The sequence below is a fragment of the Epinephelus fuscoguttatus genome, linkage group LG10 (genome assembly GCF_011397635.1).
Source record: "Epinephelus fuscoguttatus linkage group LG10, E.fuscoguttatus.final_Chr_v1".
NCBI classification, from domain to species: Eukaryota; Metazoa; Chordata; class Actinopteri; order Perciformes; family Serranidae; genus Epinephelus; species Epinephelus fuscoguttatus.
In genome coordinates, this window is record NC_064761.1 from 43,987,569 (window position 1) to 44,006,074 (window position 18,506).

At 43.1% G+C, this 18,506-nt stretch overlaps 1 protein-coding gene across 4 annotated transcripts in view; it reads left to right on the top strand.

Annotated features, from left to right (window-relative positions):
* The window catches only part of nfia (nuclear factor I/A), a 287,504-nt gene that overhangs the window by 93,055 nt on the left and 175,943 nt on the right, over positions 1-18,506 (top strand). Inside the window, exon 1 of one of the 4 annotated variants that reach the window (XM_049588262.1) lies at positions 3,510-3,745. The exons of 2 other annotated variants lie outside the window; for them this stretch is intronic. In XM_049588262.1, the coding sequence (XP_049444219.1) occupies positions 3,743-3,745 (3 nt within the window). In that variant the 5' untranslated portion in view covers positions 3,510-3,742. Of the gene's footprint in view, positions 1-3,509; positions 3,746-8,390; positions 9,382-18,506 lie in introns of those variants that run through there. One more of the 4 variants, XM_049588261.1, reaches the window with a different exon arrangement.

The following is an 18,506-nucleotide window of genomic DNA, read 5'->3' on the forward strand; positions in this document are numbered from 1 at the left end:
AGGACTTACTTCACATTTACAGCGAGGCTTCTGTCTCAGTGAATTCTAATGACGATTTGAGGCGGAGAATAATGAAGGATTTTATGTGGAGACACTTCAACTGGAAGGAAGTTTATCTGAACACAGATTTCAATCATCCCACACATTTTTGACTGAAAAGAAACCAAGTTTAAAACACAGTCCTTTGACCTGATGTAGTTCTCATTTAATCTAATAAACAGATATGTGCATATGAATACAGAACCTGACGGCATCGGGACGAGATCTTGGTGTCCGAAACATTCTCTGTTTGTAGACTGAGCAGTGTTGACCAATCAGGTTTGAGTGAGCTTTGGTTGCACGCAGGTAAACAGTTCATGTGGAGAGCAGAAGAGACGGATGCATTGTTCAAAATGTAATTTCAGAACCCATCGGCTTTCGTCTAATTTAGCTTTTTATTTGCTTTTTTAAAATTTCTGTTTATAGAGTGACATGACGTTGTGTATATAGAGTCGAGAGATGTCATGAGAACCAATACTTTGGGACCAAATCACTTCCAAAATCCTGAAAATGTGACTCATTTGTCTCCAGCACCGTTGATGGAGTTCTAGCGGACCTGACGGGGCAGCGTTTACAACTGCAAGTGTTTTAGCATGACGAAACGCTGAGCATCTATTCTGCACTGAGCGCTGCATGTTTAGAGATCACATGAACACACGTGGACTAGTACTTTGTGTTCCAGGCAGATCGTCAGGGACCAACAACAGCAACATTTAAATTAAATGTAACATTTAAGCACACTGTTTTATTGTTTTGTTTATGTTCTTTACCATGGTACCAAACTGGGCATCAAGAATCAGGAAATTTTACCATTACTGATATCGACTGCTAAATTTCTGGTATCCTGACACATCTAACAGTGTCTCAAGTTGCCGATCAGACTGTAAACACTGAGCGACACATGGAAGAGGAAGTCTTGGCCTGAGTATCTGCTGGCTACACCAGAACCTCGAGTCATTAAGTCATGACGTCACACACTGTCAAAATACTATCTCCAGGTTCAAGCCTAGTATCTTTTACAATCCCGCAGTGCTGTGTTTCCTGTTCATTTAACAGCTGAGTGTAAACAGGAATATTAGTAGAGTATGAATTTTCATTAGCTATGTAAACGGTTTTGTAGGAATACGATTCTGTGCATGTTAACGTCCTCAGTGATGTCAGATGTGCTCTTGCTTGTTTGGGACAGAAACACAGTTAAAAACCCTGAGCTTTTATCAAAGATATTTGTAAGGATCGGGTTTGACTTGTGCAAGCGTTGACAGTTAACAGTTAGCGTTAGCTAAGATTAGCACTAGCGCTAAAACTTTTGTTTTCATCTTTCGTTTAAGAATTGTAATGTACCTTATCAGCTTCAGCCATTTTCTCTTTGTCATCAGTAGGAAAGCGGTAAAATGACAATTTCATCGTTTTATTTTGACTCCGATCTGTTTAATAAAGAGGGAGGGAGCACAGCACTGCGACATTGTAAAACATGTGAGGATTGGATCCAGAAATAGTATTTTGAAGGGGTGTTACATCAGACTTAAAGACAGGATAGCTGATGCGTTCCAAGATTGAAAATGTACAGCTCCGTCCATCTCCTCCCCACTTGTCACCTTTTTTTGTGACCATTTTTCCTGCTCTGGCACAAGACGATGGCGTCACCCATTCCTAATCCCGCCAATAAAACTCTGATTGGCTCGGTCGTGTCTCCGGCCAAAGAAAAGAGTTGCCAGTCAGAACAAAACTTGAGGTCTGCTACCGGACTAATGAAGTCCAAATGAAGAGCTACAGCAGTGATTTGTTTTGCACTTTCATAAAATCAAGGGTCCACATTCTGACTTTTTGTCGGTATAGTTACAGGTCAAACTCTTATATCCTACATTTCCCATGATACACCTGGATAGTGTCTTTCATCGGAGCCTCCCTGTCTGGTAAAGAACCACGTCTTTCAAACTCCACACCTCCAGTTTGTCACACAGGCAACACATTGAGGGGGATTTGTACTTGTGCGGTGGTGTTTGTGTCACTCTGCAGTTACACCTCCATAACACTAGTTGGCAGCAGAGGTTTCTCTGAAGTGCAGCAAAGTTTAGTTGATCCGAAACACACTTTAAACACACTTTAAACATTTCAAACACAAGAACACAAATCAGCTTCACTGTAACTCGCAGCACTCACAGACAAGCACTCGTCTTTATCTGGACGTGGAGTTACATCTCTGGGGAGGTGCACGTCAGGGTACACCGTAGGCTCTGCGTAGATTCAGTGCAGGAGTATAAATTCCACCTTAGACATTTGTTGTCTCAGAGCTGACACTGGGAGATAACCCTGATGACATCACTATGTCATCATAGGGGTTATTTTCTCCTTCAGAGCTGTTCTGGAGCTTTTGATCTCATCTCACAGTCTTCATCAGCAGACAGTGAGAAATCTTTTAAGTTTAAACGTGATGATGAGCAGCTCAGACTTCATCTGCTGAGGAGACTGAAAGCTCCGGAACAGCTACTAAATGGACCCCGTGGTGAGTGTGTTTGGTCAAGAAGGAACTTTAAACCTTCAACCAGGTGATAAGTCTGTGGATATTCTCATTTATCCAGGTCAATTCCATTTTGGCAACAATTAAATCGTAGGCAACTGGACTTTGATTTTGTCTAGAAGACGTTTCGCCTCTTATCCAAGCGGCTTCATCAGTTCTCAACGCATCGGTCTGACTAGTCCTCACTAGTCTGACAAACAGTGGAGTAAGACCTCTGTGGAGGTGTACACCCACCACCCTCATAAGACAATACTTCGTTAGTGGAGTTTCACTGGACCATTGTTTGGGTCAGGTGAGTCACACTAGTGAACGACAGTCGTTAGGAGTGAGTGGGGCCACTGGTGAGCAAAAAAAAACAAACCAAAAAAAAAAACAAACTTCAACCAGGTTTGAAGTTTTAGATCCATCTCATGTGAAACAACATTTAAAGTAATAATTTAACAGACACTCTGTTCATGTTTCTGTGTGTGAGTGACTGACTGTGAGGTTCCGTCTTTACTGAGGGTCAATGAACGCCTCATCAGTCAGATTTCTGGCGGATCTGAGGCAGTCCATGCAGGTAACACAGTTCAGGTGTGTCATCTGCACATGGAAACTCGGCCGGTGCGTCCCGGTCGGTCCGCTGCAGAGCTTCAGCTTCCCCCCAAATACCTGCACCGACAGCACTTTCCCTCCCCGTCACACTCTCGTGCACGGCCATCACAGCGCAGCGCTCATCAGAAAGTCCACGCGGGGGGACAGAGCCATGTGCAGCGGCCGTAAATCAGCAGCAGCCGCCGGTGCACCGACTCCGCTCCGCTGAGCGCCCCGTCCGGGAGGGAGGGAGGGGAGGGAGGGAGCGCTCCCCGCCGCCTGCAGCACGATGCACGCAGCGCCGCAGGGCTGTAGCGGATCCCCCCTGTCACACCGAGCTGAACCGGGCTATGTGGATCCAGCGGGACAGGAAGAAGGAGAGGAGGAGGAGGAGGAGGAGCTGCGGAGATAAACAAACAACTGAACTGATGCAACTTCTGTAAAGTCTGTGACCCAATCCGAGCCGAGCCGAGCCGAGACTGCAGACTGTGTCCTCTCTGGATTATTACTGCTCTCAGACTGTTTCTAGTTTTCCTCTACAGACCTCAGAGAGACTCCGCCGCCGGACATGACGCATCCAGACTAAAGTTTCACCTGCACTCAGTGTTTGCAATGGTGCGCAAGTATCAGTCTTTCTAACTCTGTGTCTGCTGATGCATTCATCTGTAATCTATCATCTATAATCTATCATCTATCATCTATAATCTATCATCTATAATCTATCATCTATCATCTATAATCTATCATCTATAATCTATAATCTATATCTACTCACAGAGTGTGGTCAGTGTGTGTTTTGGCCCCCAGAGAAATGTTTTATTATTATCATTAATATTATTAATATTAGTTGTTGTGACAGTTAATAGGAATGCAGTCAACAAGCGCGTTCTCGTGTGCGCGTACATGACGTCTCTTACCTTAATTTGTCGTCCAATCAGAAGCAGCTCTGCACGTTCAAACTCCTCCGTTTCGTCCAATTAAAAGGCGGTTCGAGCTCGTAGCTGTGACGTACCCGCTCCTGATTGGCTCTGCTGATGAAGGCGGTGGAGAGGATCATATTCACTGACGTGTGTGTGTGTGTGTGTGTGTGTGTGTGTGTGTAATTAAGTTTATAGTGACTTTATTGTGTTTTATGATCTCTTATCTCATCACTTTGATACTAACAGCTACTAAACTGAATTTAAAGAGATTTAATTGTACATTCTTGTCAATATAATATCAATTTAATATTTAATAATACTGTAATATAACGTGTAATTTAATTCACTATAACACTGTAATATTCCCACAGTGTCTGTGGTGCACAATGGGGACTTTGTTATCTCCCTTGTGTCGTTATTATACATTTATTTATTCACTTTATATCTTTAATTCTGACTTTAAACTACATATAATTTATAAATATTTGGATTTTCAAGCCCCCACTTCATTTATTGTGGGTTTTTTTTTTGTACTTTCTCACACTATAATCACCCATTATTGGGATATAACATCCCCAGAGTGTCCCTGTCTGTCTGTACTGTCCACTGTCTTATCTCTGACAATATTCCTAATATCTGTATGATCCCCTCGTGTGTCAGTTCTGTCTGTTCACAGTGACTTTATTACACTTAATGAGGTTTTATCTCAAAGCAACATCCCTGTGGGGATTTAAAACATCTCCATTGTACTTATTAGTCAGTTTATTTAACTTTATTACATTTTTATCTCCCAAATATCAATATCTTCCCTGAGAGGACTTAACGTGTGTGTGTGCGTGTGTGTGTGTGTGGGGTGCTCAGAGGGAATTTAATGGTAGTTTAATGTCTCCTGATTTTCCTTTAATCGTGCTGTGATGTTTCAGAGTGCGTCTGCGGTCACTTTATAACGATTGTGGTGTTTTATGTGTGTAATCTATTGTGCTTCCCTTTGTGGAGCGTAACAGTGACTTTATTGTGGTGTCTCCACCTCCTGTGGTTTCTCCACAGTGTTGAACATTCATATCTGCGTATCCAGTTTCACAGTGCGTCTGTGGTTCTTGGAGGTGATTTATGTTTCTGTTTGTGGAGTTTGATCTCCTCTTGTATCATCTTTAATGGTCCTATAGGGACACACACAGTGGCTGTGGCTTTATAGAGGCTTGACTGGGTTTTTATGGTAACTTCTGTGGTATCTCTACAGACTAATATTCCTCTTATGTTCCTGTAAAGACTTTTATGGTGTGTCTGTGCTTCTCAGGTGAGACTTTAGGGCTCTTTATAGTGTTTTAAAATCCCTCAGACATCCCATATTTTGTGATATCTCTGTAGAGGTGAAGCATCTAAAAGGCCCAGACCGTCCAGCAACGTCACAGTTTGGGATTTTTCAATTATAAAAGTTCCAAACATTTAATTTATTCCTGTGTTTCAGTGTAGGTAGTGTGGTACTGGGTTTGTCTGGTGCTTCTTTCTGCCTGTTTTACTGTAAGCTGTGTGGGTGTGATGTAGGGGGTGCTGTTAACTGACTCCAGTTCAGTTCATGAGTTTGAACACCTGCAGAGAACAGTGGAGCCTCACTGCGATCACACAAACATCTGACACATTCACATGCAAAGCTGTGACGGGACTAAACGCACACACATTTTTATTTTTCCGCCACCACATTTCAGAAATATTTATCCTTCTTTCTCCACCACAAACATGAGTACACGTACTTATCTTTTATTATGAGACTGCGTACACTGTTTGGCAGTAATGAAAGAACTCCAAGCTGCAGAATTAACCTCTGATGCTTCAGTAATGTTTCTGTCCTTTACATCTGAAGGGAATCTTCCACCTTTACTCAAGTATTTTGACGTCTTTTCCTCCAGTCAACAGGTGGAAACACTTCGCTCTGGTGCTCGCTCTGTGTGCACCACCCAAGATCAAGTTCAGAAATTTGCTGTCCCTCAAAATTTTATTTAAAAAAAAGGCACAGTTGAGATGAAATACTGTTTAAAAACATCGAGGCAAAACCAGAAAAACTCTAAGTGTACAGATGCATCAACACCAGGAGGTAAAGCAGAGTAAAATAATAAAACATAGGTGGGAAAATTGATACAGCGGAGTATCCTGATATTTTTGTATCGTATCATATTGATTTTGTTACTAAATTAATTATTAATATCAAAAATGCAAGTGAAACTTTCGGTAGCCTTTGAGAATAATGTCATCAGTTGCTTTTTCAGTTCACTAGAAAAATGTTGCTGCAATAAAACTGAAGTGAGACTGAAACCTTATTAAACAAAACTGTTGACAAAGTTTCCCTTTGGGGACAAAATGTGTAGTTGAGCAAAGGGAAACATGTTGCAGTGTATTTTACTGCAGTGCACTGTAAACCTCAGTTTGTTCACCCAACTGAAACATTTCTTTGGAACAGTTTGCACTAAAACAGACACAAAATAAATGTGTCACATGACCGTTGTCTGACAGGAAGTTTATGTCAGTTTAACGTAACTTTTTGTTGTGGTTGTTTGAGCATTTAATTCTGTGTCATATGAACGTAAACACAGTGAGCTCTCATTTCACAACAACTTGTTATTAATTTCATTGAACTATGAAAATATATAGTGGTGAGCTAAAGTTTTTGAAACCCAAGAATAAGGCAAAGCGTTTAATTCAGAACACATAATACAAGTTTATGTCAAGTATCGTCGTGGCCACGCAGGCGGGACGTCGCTAACTGCAAATACAACCACAACACTGGTCACACCTGTAACTCATCAGAACCACTGTGAAACAGAAACATGAATCACTTTAATGTGTAGTGGGTAACGTTTAAACACAGTTTTCTTAAACGGCATGCTGGGAAACTCCACAGATGTAGCCCCGAAATGCCACAGCATGTTAAAGTGCACGATGACAGTGATGTTTATTGGCCTTAAACTAATCAGGCAAAATCAGCTTTACACATTTTAGTCCAAAATTGTTGACTTAACATAAAAAATGATGTCGCGCTCACAAGAGATGAGATTTTGTGTCACGCGAACATAAAGTTTTTATGTCACTCTGACAATGTGGGGCATTTGTGTTGACTCTACATTAACATTCTGTGTCACAGATGGATCACAGTGTATCGCAACATGCTTAGAATCACAGTGACATTGCATCATGACTCATGTACGTGATAATATGTCTAATGATGCCACCCCTGCTGTCTGTGAGAGGTCAGGAGGTCACGTGCTGCACCTTTATGTAAGACTGAGCTGATTGGCAATATCTCAACACTGACATTATGTAAGTGTGTGTGAGTGTTATGTAAATCAGATTTCTGCTCCAGCAGCCTCAGAAAATATTAATAATAATAATAATAATAATAATGATATTAATAATAATCATAATTGACGGGGTCGTGTGTGGGAGGCTTGTGTCAGAGTGTGTCGGAGCAGTGAGTGGATCCTGTCAGATCTCCTCCTCTGACTGTCAGCTCCTGATCGACTTCACACTGAAGCGGCTGCTGGTGCGTTTTAGCGCAGCTCGGAGATTCAGCGGCTTTGTGGTGGTTTAAAAGTGCCGTTTGGACACAAAATATACAGCACCGGATTACAGGCTGTTCTCTCTCTGTCTCCCACACACACACACACACACACATACACACACACCGGGACAGGAAAGAGAAAAAAGCCTGTGGAGTGAGTGAGGCTGAGAGGGAGCGGAGCTGCAGAGCTGCAGGCTGGACTTGGACTTGATTTAGCGCAGGGGGGAGGAGAGGAGGAGAGGAGAGGCGGCCAGCCGGAGAGTTACGATCCTAAACTTGTGCAGAGACACGCAGGACTGTGGCGGAGCCGCGGAGACACAACTTCATTTGATCCCACACAAAGTGGCTCTCTGCTGCACGCGCGCGCTCTGCTGCTGGATTTATTCCACTTTCGCCTCCTTAATGCGTAAAACTATAAAACCCATGTGTTGTTTCCGCTGCACACCGGAGCCCGTTAAGTTTTTATGAACGCAGTGAAAACACTTCGTCAGAAGATCCGAGCTGCGGAGAAATGTCCACCCCGTGCAGTCTAATCAATCCCGATCGATAAGCTCACAGACTGATCAGTTTCATCTCACTGTTCTCCTGAGCGGCGGGATCCCGGAGCACAGAGGAACTCTGCTGCACACACACACAAAGACACACACACACACACACACACACACACACACACACACACACACACACACACAGCAGCGGCATCACCGGATTCTACTTGTGAAACTGCGCGAGGAGGATCGATGGCTTCTCTTTGTGATCAATAAGCAGAGTGTGTGATCAGTTGGGGCTCTGCAGGGTCAGTGCGCACAGTCCGCGGCCGCACACACACCGACGCAGTCCGGCGGCGGAGCGAGCGGAGGTCCCGGAGCTCTGAGCAGCAGCAGACAGGCAGAGGAGCGGAGAGGAGGTGGCGCTCCTCTCTGCGTCCGGGACAACACACCGACTCTCTCTCTCCCCTCTCTGTGCTTCACCGTGTCCTCCCGCTGGAGATAAATTAACGGAAAGCAGCTGTCGGTTGTTTTAGAGGCGAGGCGGCCGTCTGGCAGCTCAGGGATCCCGTGTTGCCTTTTTCTTTCTTCCTCGTCAGATCTCTTTTCCCGGGACTCCGCCGACACCGCTGCTGCTGCTGCTGCTGCTGCTGCACCGCGCCCTCCGTCCCGAGCACCGAGGAGCCGCACCGCCGCACGCCGGCCACAGCGCACCGCAGGACGGATAGACATGTTGCCGAGGTCCGCCGGTCGCCGCGGATCCCCGGCGGTTTGAGATGCAGTTTCGGGACGTTTTGGAGATTTGCACCGTCCACCAGCACCGGCCGCTCTCGCCTCGCCCCCCGGCACCGACACCACACCGGGCTGCCCTGTGATTCTTCTTTTTTTTTTTTTTAATTTTCAGTTTTTCTAACGGGACTTTTTCTCTTGTTGCTGGAGATGTTCTTCGTGTCTGGGCTGAAAGTTGTGCGCTCCCCGGCGGAGGGCCTCTAACAGGTCCGGACAGTACATGTAACCCGAGGCGGGGTCAAAGTTCAGCCCTGGTTGGAAATGTGAAAGCGAAGGGGGCAAAAGGAGGGCTCTATTTCCCCCTCTCTCACTCTCACTCCTTCTTTTTTCTGTTCTTTCCTTTTTTTTCTCCACACATACACTACACACTGCGCACACGCACGCGCGCACACACACAGGCTGGAGTTACAGTAACCCCCCACACACACATAAACACACACACACCTTCCAGATCTAAGATTAGATCCGACAGATATGTATTCTCCGCTATGTTTAACACAGGTGAGTGAGCTTTCAAACTTTTTCCAGTGTGTTTAACAGTGTTTGTTTGCAGCTCTCCTATAGCCTCTGACTGTATGGACTCTATAGACTGCTCCTATAGTCTGCACACTGCAACTCTTCTCTCACTTCAACTGTCGTCTTCCTCTCCGCGGCAGCACATGGCGGACAGGCTCCTTCATTTAATTATTTAGCACCGAGCATTAATTCCTGTCTTTACGCACTTTTTGTTGGCAACTTTTCCCGCACATTCTGCGCGTGTCCGAGTTGTTTGTGGAGGTTTGAGCCGCTGCTTGTGTCTGTGTCTCCGCGGGCTGCACGCACACTCTGTCCCGGCTGCTGCTCTGACTGAAGCCCCGCTCGGGCTCCCGCTGCCCGGCCAGCCTGCCCGGAGCTGCGGCTCACAGTTTAGGGGGCTGTCGGTGTTCTTGTTGGAGGGTTCCCTCGTAACCTGCCTGTGAAGGTTTTTTGAAGCTATAATTTGCGCTAAACCCGGACGCGTAAAGGTGCTGCTTATTTCTGTTTTCTTTACCTCCAAACTTTCCAACTCCACTCGCCGACATGCTCTGGCTTTAGCTGCACTCAGACATGCAACGGAAAAGATATTCATTTTCACAGCCGTGGCAGTTTATGACACGCTGTTTGTGTTCTCCGTGAGCCAAACACGCTTCATATTTGCGCAGAAATGAGAGTTTGTGTGTGCTGGCGCAGGGTCAGAGCAGCCGGGGATGGTGGAGGGGTTTGTCAGCTGCCGGGTCTCAGTCTCTCTTTCGGCTGCTTGTGTTGAACACTGCAGGTTGATCCTGGTCTGTAAAAATCAAAGTGGATTTGATCATTAATTGTTTCCTTCCTGCTGCTGCTCAGGCCTCACAGAGGAACCTCAGGCCCGACACAAATATGTGTTCCTGCAGAAAAACAAACCAAAGTGTTTGTGTCAGAGGTGAGCTGAGGTGACACAGCAGACCTGCAGCAAGCAGAAAACATCACCAACAAAATGTTATTTAAACCCACACGTGACAAACTGACGACCAAATGACGACCAGATTCATTTCCACTCCAAATCCTGAATTTAAATAAAACCATTTTGCATATTTCTCCACCAGAAACTTAAATTTGACCTAATTTTCCTCTTTAAAAAAAATATCCCCTTTTGTGCCATAGTGTTGTGTTCAGGGTCAGAGGTTAAAAAAGGATTTAAGAGCTTTTTTTGGGTGTGACCTCATGGAGATTCTGGCTGCAGATTTTGGCTGCCTCTTGCAGGAATTATCGTCTTAATCTCCTGAAATTAACCACAGCAAATAGACACAAATAGAATTTAAAACTGAAAAAATCACACAGATTTATATTTTAATATTTTAATTTCAAGATCTGACACACACTCATGTTTTAATACACAAATTATTTAAAATGCATTTCATGCCAGGACTGGATTTGAAATGAAATTGGATGTCATATTTTATTATTTATAGCTGAAGCACATTTCTTCAGAAACAAAATAATTCACTGATATTTAATTGTAAGCATTTCTAAATGAGTGGATTTATTGATCCTGGCTGTGAATTAAGAGAATATTCAGTGAGACAGTGAAAGGAGATGATTGAGTGGGATCCGCTCTGGAACCTGCAGCTGTGTTGAGTTTATTTTACATCTTCTTTTTCTGACTTGTCTAATTTTTGCTGCGGCTTTTGTTTGAATCCAAAATTTCTCCACAAAACTGATTTGTCATCTTGATTTTCTGGTTGGAGCTTCAGTGTGTTGTGAGGCGCGTTTGAAGACGATGTGAAGCTGCTGCAGGAACGAACACAAGCTTTAACGTTTAATCTGATTATCAGCCAGTAAAACCAATAATCAGCAGACGGAGTCGCTTTTATAAATCCAGCTCAGTGAAGGGCAGAAAAAATGTTGGAGTTCAACAGATTTTTTTTTTTTTTTTTTTTTTATTACTGGTTTGAAAAAATCTGATTAAGCAAATGGTTTTTTTTCTTTTTGCTTATTGTTTTAATTTTTAATAGTTGCTTTTTTAAAATTAACCTCTGATATTTCTGATTATTTTCAACCATTGAATAGAAGTGTGTGTGTGTGTGTGTGTGTGTGTGTGAGAGAGAGACAAGCTGCTCAGTGAGGCTGTTTATCCATCCTCAAACAATCCAGCCTGCCAGGACCAAACACTGTATTTTTACTTGGCATCATAAAGCCCAATTTAATATAGATAAATATATTTCTGAGTTTATATTTGCCCAAACTGCTGTTTCCTTTGAAAAACCTTTGATAGGTTAAACTTGAATTTGTATTTCCTATTTAAAAAAACACAATAACACAGTATGAGGTGTAAACGTTGGAGAGTTTCCTGCTGAGCTGCCAGATTCAAAGAAAATCAAAATCGGAAACGTTACGTGTCAGTAAAGTGTGCGTCTGCGTTGTGCCCCTCAGCCAGCAGGGGGCGTCCTCAAATGAAATTTTAATAATTTAATTTTTTTAAAGACATTTTTATTTATCCCAGCCTTCGGCACTTTTTGGGATTTTGTAGCAAACTTTAGGATTATCGCAGTTTCGTGGGCGACGTAGCGGCATGTGTGACGCTGACGAATTCAGCAGACGTTATTTAAGTTTTCTCATGTTAGTTTGTAGTTGGCTTCTTTTTTTTGGCATTTGAGTGTGTGAAAAATAGACTAGATCTTTGGTTTCGTGGTCACAGAAGCAGAAGTAGAAACGAAGAAGAAAAACAGACGAATAAAGAAATAAAAGCAGGCAGGAAATCTAAACAGGCACTTTGTCGATTTGTCCAAAAAAGATCCCACAGCGAGAGCTCGTCTTCTGAACTACATTTTAATCTACTGAGAAATGAGTTTAATAAACATAAATCAGGAATCAGAGGAGACGCTGGACTAAGAAATGTCTCTTATCAGATGTAGAAAGGTTCCAACTTCTGTTTCCTGCACAAATGATCCTTCACGTCATTTGTGTGTCACAGAGTCCTGATGGATGATGTCTGTGTGACAGCTTATATTATTGAGCTTATTTACAATTAATGTTGAGCCACTTCTTTAGTTAGTTAGTTGTTTTTGGGAGGGTTGCTGAGGGCGATGAGATCCTCTGATTGGTTCTCAGATTTCAGTGACTTCTCCTGAAATGATATTTGGCAGAATCCTGGTGTGTCTGTATGTATGTGTGTGTGTGTGTGTGTGCAGGCACAGTTTGTATAAATCTCCCTCCCCTGTGTTTTGTGAGGCTGCTGTTGTCCTCCACCTCCTCTGTCACCTCCTCCATCACCGGCCGTTAACGGCGAGGTCTCGGCGGCTCATTCGGGCCTCACCGGCGAGCCGCTGAGCCCGAGTGACACGCCGATAATTCCCTCAGTGTGTCGGTGTGGGTGTCAATAGACGGGGAGGGAGGCAGAGAGGATTACCATTATTGCTCCCCTAAATGACTGTTATTCAGGGGGCTGTTGTTACAGGCCTGTTATTCGGAGCCCATTACATCTGTCACCAAGGTGCAGAGGGGGAACGTGTAAGCCTCGGTCCAGCCCTCAGACTCCCCTCGCAGGTTTAGAAACGCTGATTTCCTCAGAGGGAAAATGCTGAAAGAAAGACTGACCCCAAAAGGGAGGCAGAAGAAAGAACCCCGGGGAGCCGCGTCACACGTCCGCCTCAAAACCTCTTCACCACGTTTTAACCAGGCGGCCTTTTATTCACCGCCGCAATCTGACGTTCTTACAGAAAAATAATCTGCCAAGAGATGAGATGATTTTCACCTGTTCCTAATAAATATCATCTCAAATTAAATGTCCTTTTTTTCTGGACACAGATGCAGCAGTCTGCTTGTGTCTGCAGCTTTGAGATACAGGCAACATTACTGACAAAATAAATTCCAGAAACAAGAGAACGTGCGCTGGGAACAAGGGAGATTATCTCAGACCAACTGGCAGAATTTGCTCTTGTTTGGAAAAACAGAAACACGTTTTTGAGGCCAGATGTGAAAAGAAATGACTTGTTCATAAAGAAATGCGGAGCTGAAGTGGAAACAGTGAGAAACATCATGTAGTGACTTACAGAAGCTCAAAATTCTCATGTTTTCTTCAGACAGCCTGAAAAAGGCCCACTGGTTGAGATAGCTTTATGTTTCCAACACTAATCAATCAATAGTTTCTCCTTTAAAGGCTCATTTCCTCCATTTTTACTGCAGAGATCTGCTTTGTTTCTTATTTCAGGATGCGAGCACCAGTCTCTTAAAAAAAAAATCCTGATTATTCGACCAGAACGGTTGAATTAGATTAGATTAGACTTTTTAAAGTCAGAAGCCTTTTTGTAAGATCTAATCTGAAACAGTATGACTTGTGTTGATGGATGTGGTTTGTAGTGCTCACATTCTTAAGAAATCCTTGTCCTGAAATGTTTTATATTCTCAAAATGAGCAACACAAACAGCCATCAGTTTGAGATAATCTCATGATTCTGATACAAATCAGTTTATTTTAACAATGATTGTGCGAAGCTATCTGCTCTGTTTTCTCTTATTCCTGAATGAACAGAAGCTGCACAGAGAATAAGATTGAAGAAACTGAAGCAGGTTTTGTTGGAAGTTGGAAATTGGAGAAAATTTTCACCTAAATCCAGTGAAGGAGTCCTAAAATGTTGTGTTCTCCTAAAACAAGCCCCAAACCGCCATTAGTTTGACATCATTTCATGTTCCCGGATAAATCAGCGTGTATCAGTAGTTTTCCTGAATCATTTTCTCGACACGGATGCAGAAACAGGATTATTTTGTTTCAGAAAACCTTCCTGAGAGGAGGGAAAGCTGAGAACAAGAGGGATTATCTCAGCCCGCCGGCAGAAAAGCACGTTTTTAAGGCTGAATATGAGACCAAGTGACTTGTTAAGTGGGATTTTGTTTGCGGCGGACAGACAGAGTGTGAAACGGTGGCGGAGGCTGGTGTGTGAGCGGGTCAGGAAGCTGAAACACTGCACTGGGCTGTGAGGAATGTTGGTATGTGGCTGCAACGAACATCCAGAGCCGCCAAGCTGCAGATCCACTGTGGAATGTGTGTGTGTGTGTGTGTGTGTGTGTGTGTGTGTGTGTGTGGAGGCTGAACACATCATCCGTCCAGCAGCCGCTCGTCGTCCTAATAACTGCCCGAGGACACAAACAGAAACACAACTCGCTCCGAACAGAAACCACAAATAACAAAAGGCAGCGTTCTCGGCCGTCCTGGAGTGAGATTTCAGAAAGCGGCTGCAGGTTGGCTGCAGAGCGGCTGGAGGCGCTTTTGGAGACAAACCCGTTCGCCTGGACCGTCTCCAAGAAGAAACAATGTGCTGTATTCAGACCCCTTGACAAGGGAGGGTGAACAATGTTATATATATATATATTTATAAAAAAAAAAAAAAAAAAGCAATGCAGCTGGCGCTGTAATGCGCAGCCCGTAGATACAGTTTCCTCTTTAGTGTGAGAGCTCTGAGCTGAAGGTTTAATCTGACAGGGAAGATTTGACAGGAAGATTTTCTGACAGCTGTAAAAAAAACTCCTCCTCAACTTCCTGTAGTTTTAAACATATCTTAACACAAAACCTTAGGTTGAACTTGAAAGGTTGTTTTCAAAGTGGAGATCTTCACACTCTTCTTGTCAACATGTTCAGACTCAAACAGTAGATTCTCTCAGTCCCTCCAGGATGTCGAGGTTTTGGGATTGTTGCGGCCTAAAGTGTCTGATTTTGTAGCAGCTTTTCAAAAAATTGTGCTGCATGTTGTGATGTTTGTTTTGCAGCAAAATTGAGGGAGGAGGTGAAAATTGAAAAAATAGTTTCTTTTTTGTTTCGCTCTTTAAAAATCGAAGGCAGCCTGTTTCGGTGAGATTAAAACTGCACTGCTCTGAGTTTGTGATTTTACACTCACGTCACCACCAACCTGCATATTCAGGCTAACTCACCTTGATTCTTTCAGCACATGCAGTAGATGCATTGTGGTGATTTGTCTTGTTTCTTGTCCACAAGTTTCAGCCGCTCTTTGTCAGAGTCTTTGTCCTTTAACTCCAAACTGCAGATTTAACTTGCAGGGCGTATTAAAGTTTTAGTTTTCTTACCGTAAGTACCAAAAATTTGAGAATCTTAGTGACAGTATTTAGTGTCAGTATGATGAAAACTAACAAATGTTGGTGTGCTTTGTGGTTAAAGTGTTTGTGTTGCACCAGAGTTTCACATGGTGCAAAACAGTTTACCCCCGCTTTCATGCAGAACATCAGAGAATCACCTTGTGTGGTTTTATGCAGTGATTTTATTGGTAATTGTGAGATGTTCGTGTTGCACGTGTCTGCGTCTTCATAACCAGAGACCACGGAATCTATAAAAGCCAAAAGGACATGACGTCAGTGACGGTGTTTGGATTTTGCATCAGAGCCAGAGTGCAGTACTGATCCCATCCTTCTCCCCTAAATGACAGAGCCATGATCTGTTTGGAGACCAATAACAAATAAAACCAACGCTTACATGTCGATTCAAAAAAACATCATTCAACATCACGTAATGTGTCTTTTATAGTCTGGTGGAAGGATTTTTCGGTCAAACAACAAAGACATGACGGGTTGTAGTGGAACTTGCCGTGTCGGCTCCATGGACTCCAGTAGAAGTGGCTCCAAACTCTGGCTCCAATGCAAAATTCAAACACTGTCACTGATGTTTGTTTTCTTGCCAGAAACAAGGAAGTGAGTTTGGTGACGTTATGAGGGGGACTGCTATGATTGGAGACACTCACAGGAAACTATGATCATTGGTCAGATTTGCCTTGAAGTCGTGGTGATTGGACAAAATTGCAATGTCGTGCTGAATTCATGGGGATTGGCTAAATGTTTGTTTGCACATTTATCGCGACATCACAGTGTGCAGTGTGTGTATCTACGGACTGATGTCTCTTCGTCCTCCACTGTTGTTAAAAGCACATCAGTGAGCCACACTGTGTCACTGGGTCACATGATCATGACCATGATCACACTTTATTGTGACCCACCATTCCGCTGACACTGTTACTCCCTAGAGCACCGAATGTGGATTAATCCACTGCTGAAAATAGTCCCCGTCCAAGTCATTATTTCCTCCTGTTTGATAAAAACTACAGTGATCAGCTGTTTGAGGAGATTACTGATTGGCAGACAGACGTTAAATTAAGGTTGTAATGAAAATCGGGTTGACGATATTTCAGTGTTTCACGTTGTCTGGACGTTAACATTGTGACATTTTGTGGACAGTGGGTTTTGTTCTGTCATTATTCCACGTCCACATGGCGTTGGCACGGGACATTTGGAGATGTTGATTTTGGTTACTTAACAACACAACTTAAAACCAACAAAATGTCTACGTCATCTGTGGTCAGCGTTCTGCATCGGTTTAGTTGGCATTAGACGTTGTCCTGTCATTAAATTTGAGTCGCCTGACACAGCCTTAAGTCAACCAAATATCAGCGCTGAAAGAAATTTGTGGCCGGCTGAGCAAATATTTGTGTTTTTAAAGATTTACGTCTTCAGTAGGAACCAATGGGCTCAGAGCTGAGAGACACAGACAGGAAGTCAGACAGTGTCGAGAGACGGAGTAATGTTGTTGGTTTGGGTCTAAATATGGGATTTAAAGACTGTAAGAAAAATATAGAATATCAAGAGGGTTTATACTTTAAAATCCACACCCAATTAAACTACCTAAACCAGCAGGAATAGGAACAATTTAAATAAAAATGTTGAATACTCCCAGCGTTCTGTCTGGCCCGGGTCACCTTCATCTCTGGACCTCAGTGTACCTGCTTTCAGGTGTCCTTTAAACATGAAACTATACATTTGTGAGGTCAGACACAGACAGGAAGTCAGACAGTGTTGAGAGACGGACTAACATGAGAATTCTTGACATAAGAAGAACTTAAAAAACAGAGTCTTTGTCCTTTAACTCCAAACTGCAGATTTAACTTGCAGGGCGTATTAAAGTTTTAGTTTTCTTACCGTAAGTACCAAAAATTTGAGAATCTTAGTGACAGTATTTAGTGTCAGTATGATGAAAACTAACAAATAAGATGGACTGCTGCTCTGAAATCAAGAAAACTGACACTTGACTCTAGAATATTCTTAAAAGAAGTCGATTTGTGTTGAAACACGTCAACATCTGCCCGTTCTGTCCGAATATTTCAACTTGTAACTGAAGCTAATCAGCTCATAACTCTCATCGTTCTTGATTCTTGTGCAAGGACGTGCCTGGAGACACTATTCCTGTCTAATCCACTTTTCTTGAAAAACTCACCATTGATGGTTGGAAGTCTCCTCTCTCCAAATACAGTTGAGTTTTTAGTCCAAAATGAGTTATTTGTCCTCCAGCTTGATGTTTTCATGACCACACGTTTCTACCCAATGTGGACGTGCACATTTGCCACAGCGCTCACCACACCTGGCGAAAGGCTCGCTCTGGACTCTACCCTCATTGAATGTGTTCACCCAGCTTCAAGTGTGTCCGCTGGCCAAACAGTATAAAAGGAGAGCACGGGCACAATGTTGATCTCTTGGAAAACAACAAACTTTATGACGTATTTGAGAAAGAAAGATAGATCAACATAGAGACAGAGATAGATGGTTAGATAGAGAGATAGTTGTCCAAATTGGGTATAAGCATGTGTGGTCACGAAAACGCAGAGCTGGAGAGCAAATAATTCACTATGGACTAAAAACTGGATTATATTTGAAGAGAGGAGGCTTCGGACCATCTGTAGTGAGTTTTTCAAGACAAATGGGACTAGACTATTGTAAGTGCATCTGGATACGTTACAACTGATTTGTAAATACATTAATTACAAAAATGATTTTTGGGACGTGATTAATTGTTGGATTCCAAATCAGTAGTGCAGTGAAAACAAAAGGAATTTAACGAGTTATTTGTTTTTGTAACGACTCATTACTGGGAAAAGGAATGTTGTTATGGCAACACGTTACTGCCCGACACTGGCGACCAGCAGGCTCCAGTTTATTGAAAGTACTTAGAACAAGGTGACTTCTGTTGGAAACAGGGTAAATATTTTTTCGCGTCATAAGAGGACGAGGCTTTTAAAGACTGAGCTACTTCAGGATTCTTGCAGTGAAAATGTTTGTGAGTGCTGTGAGAATATTCCTGAG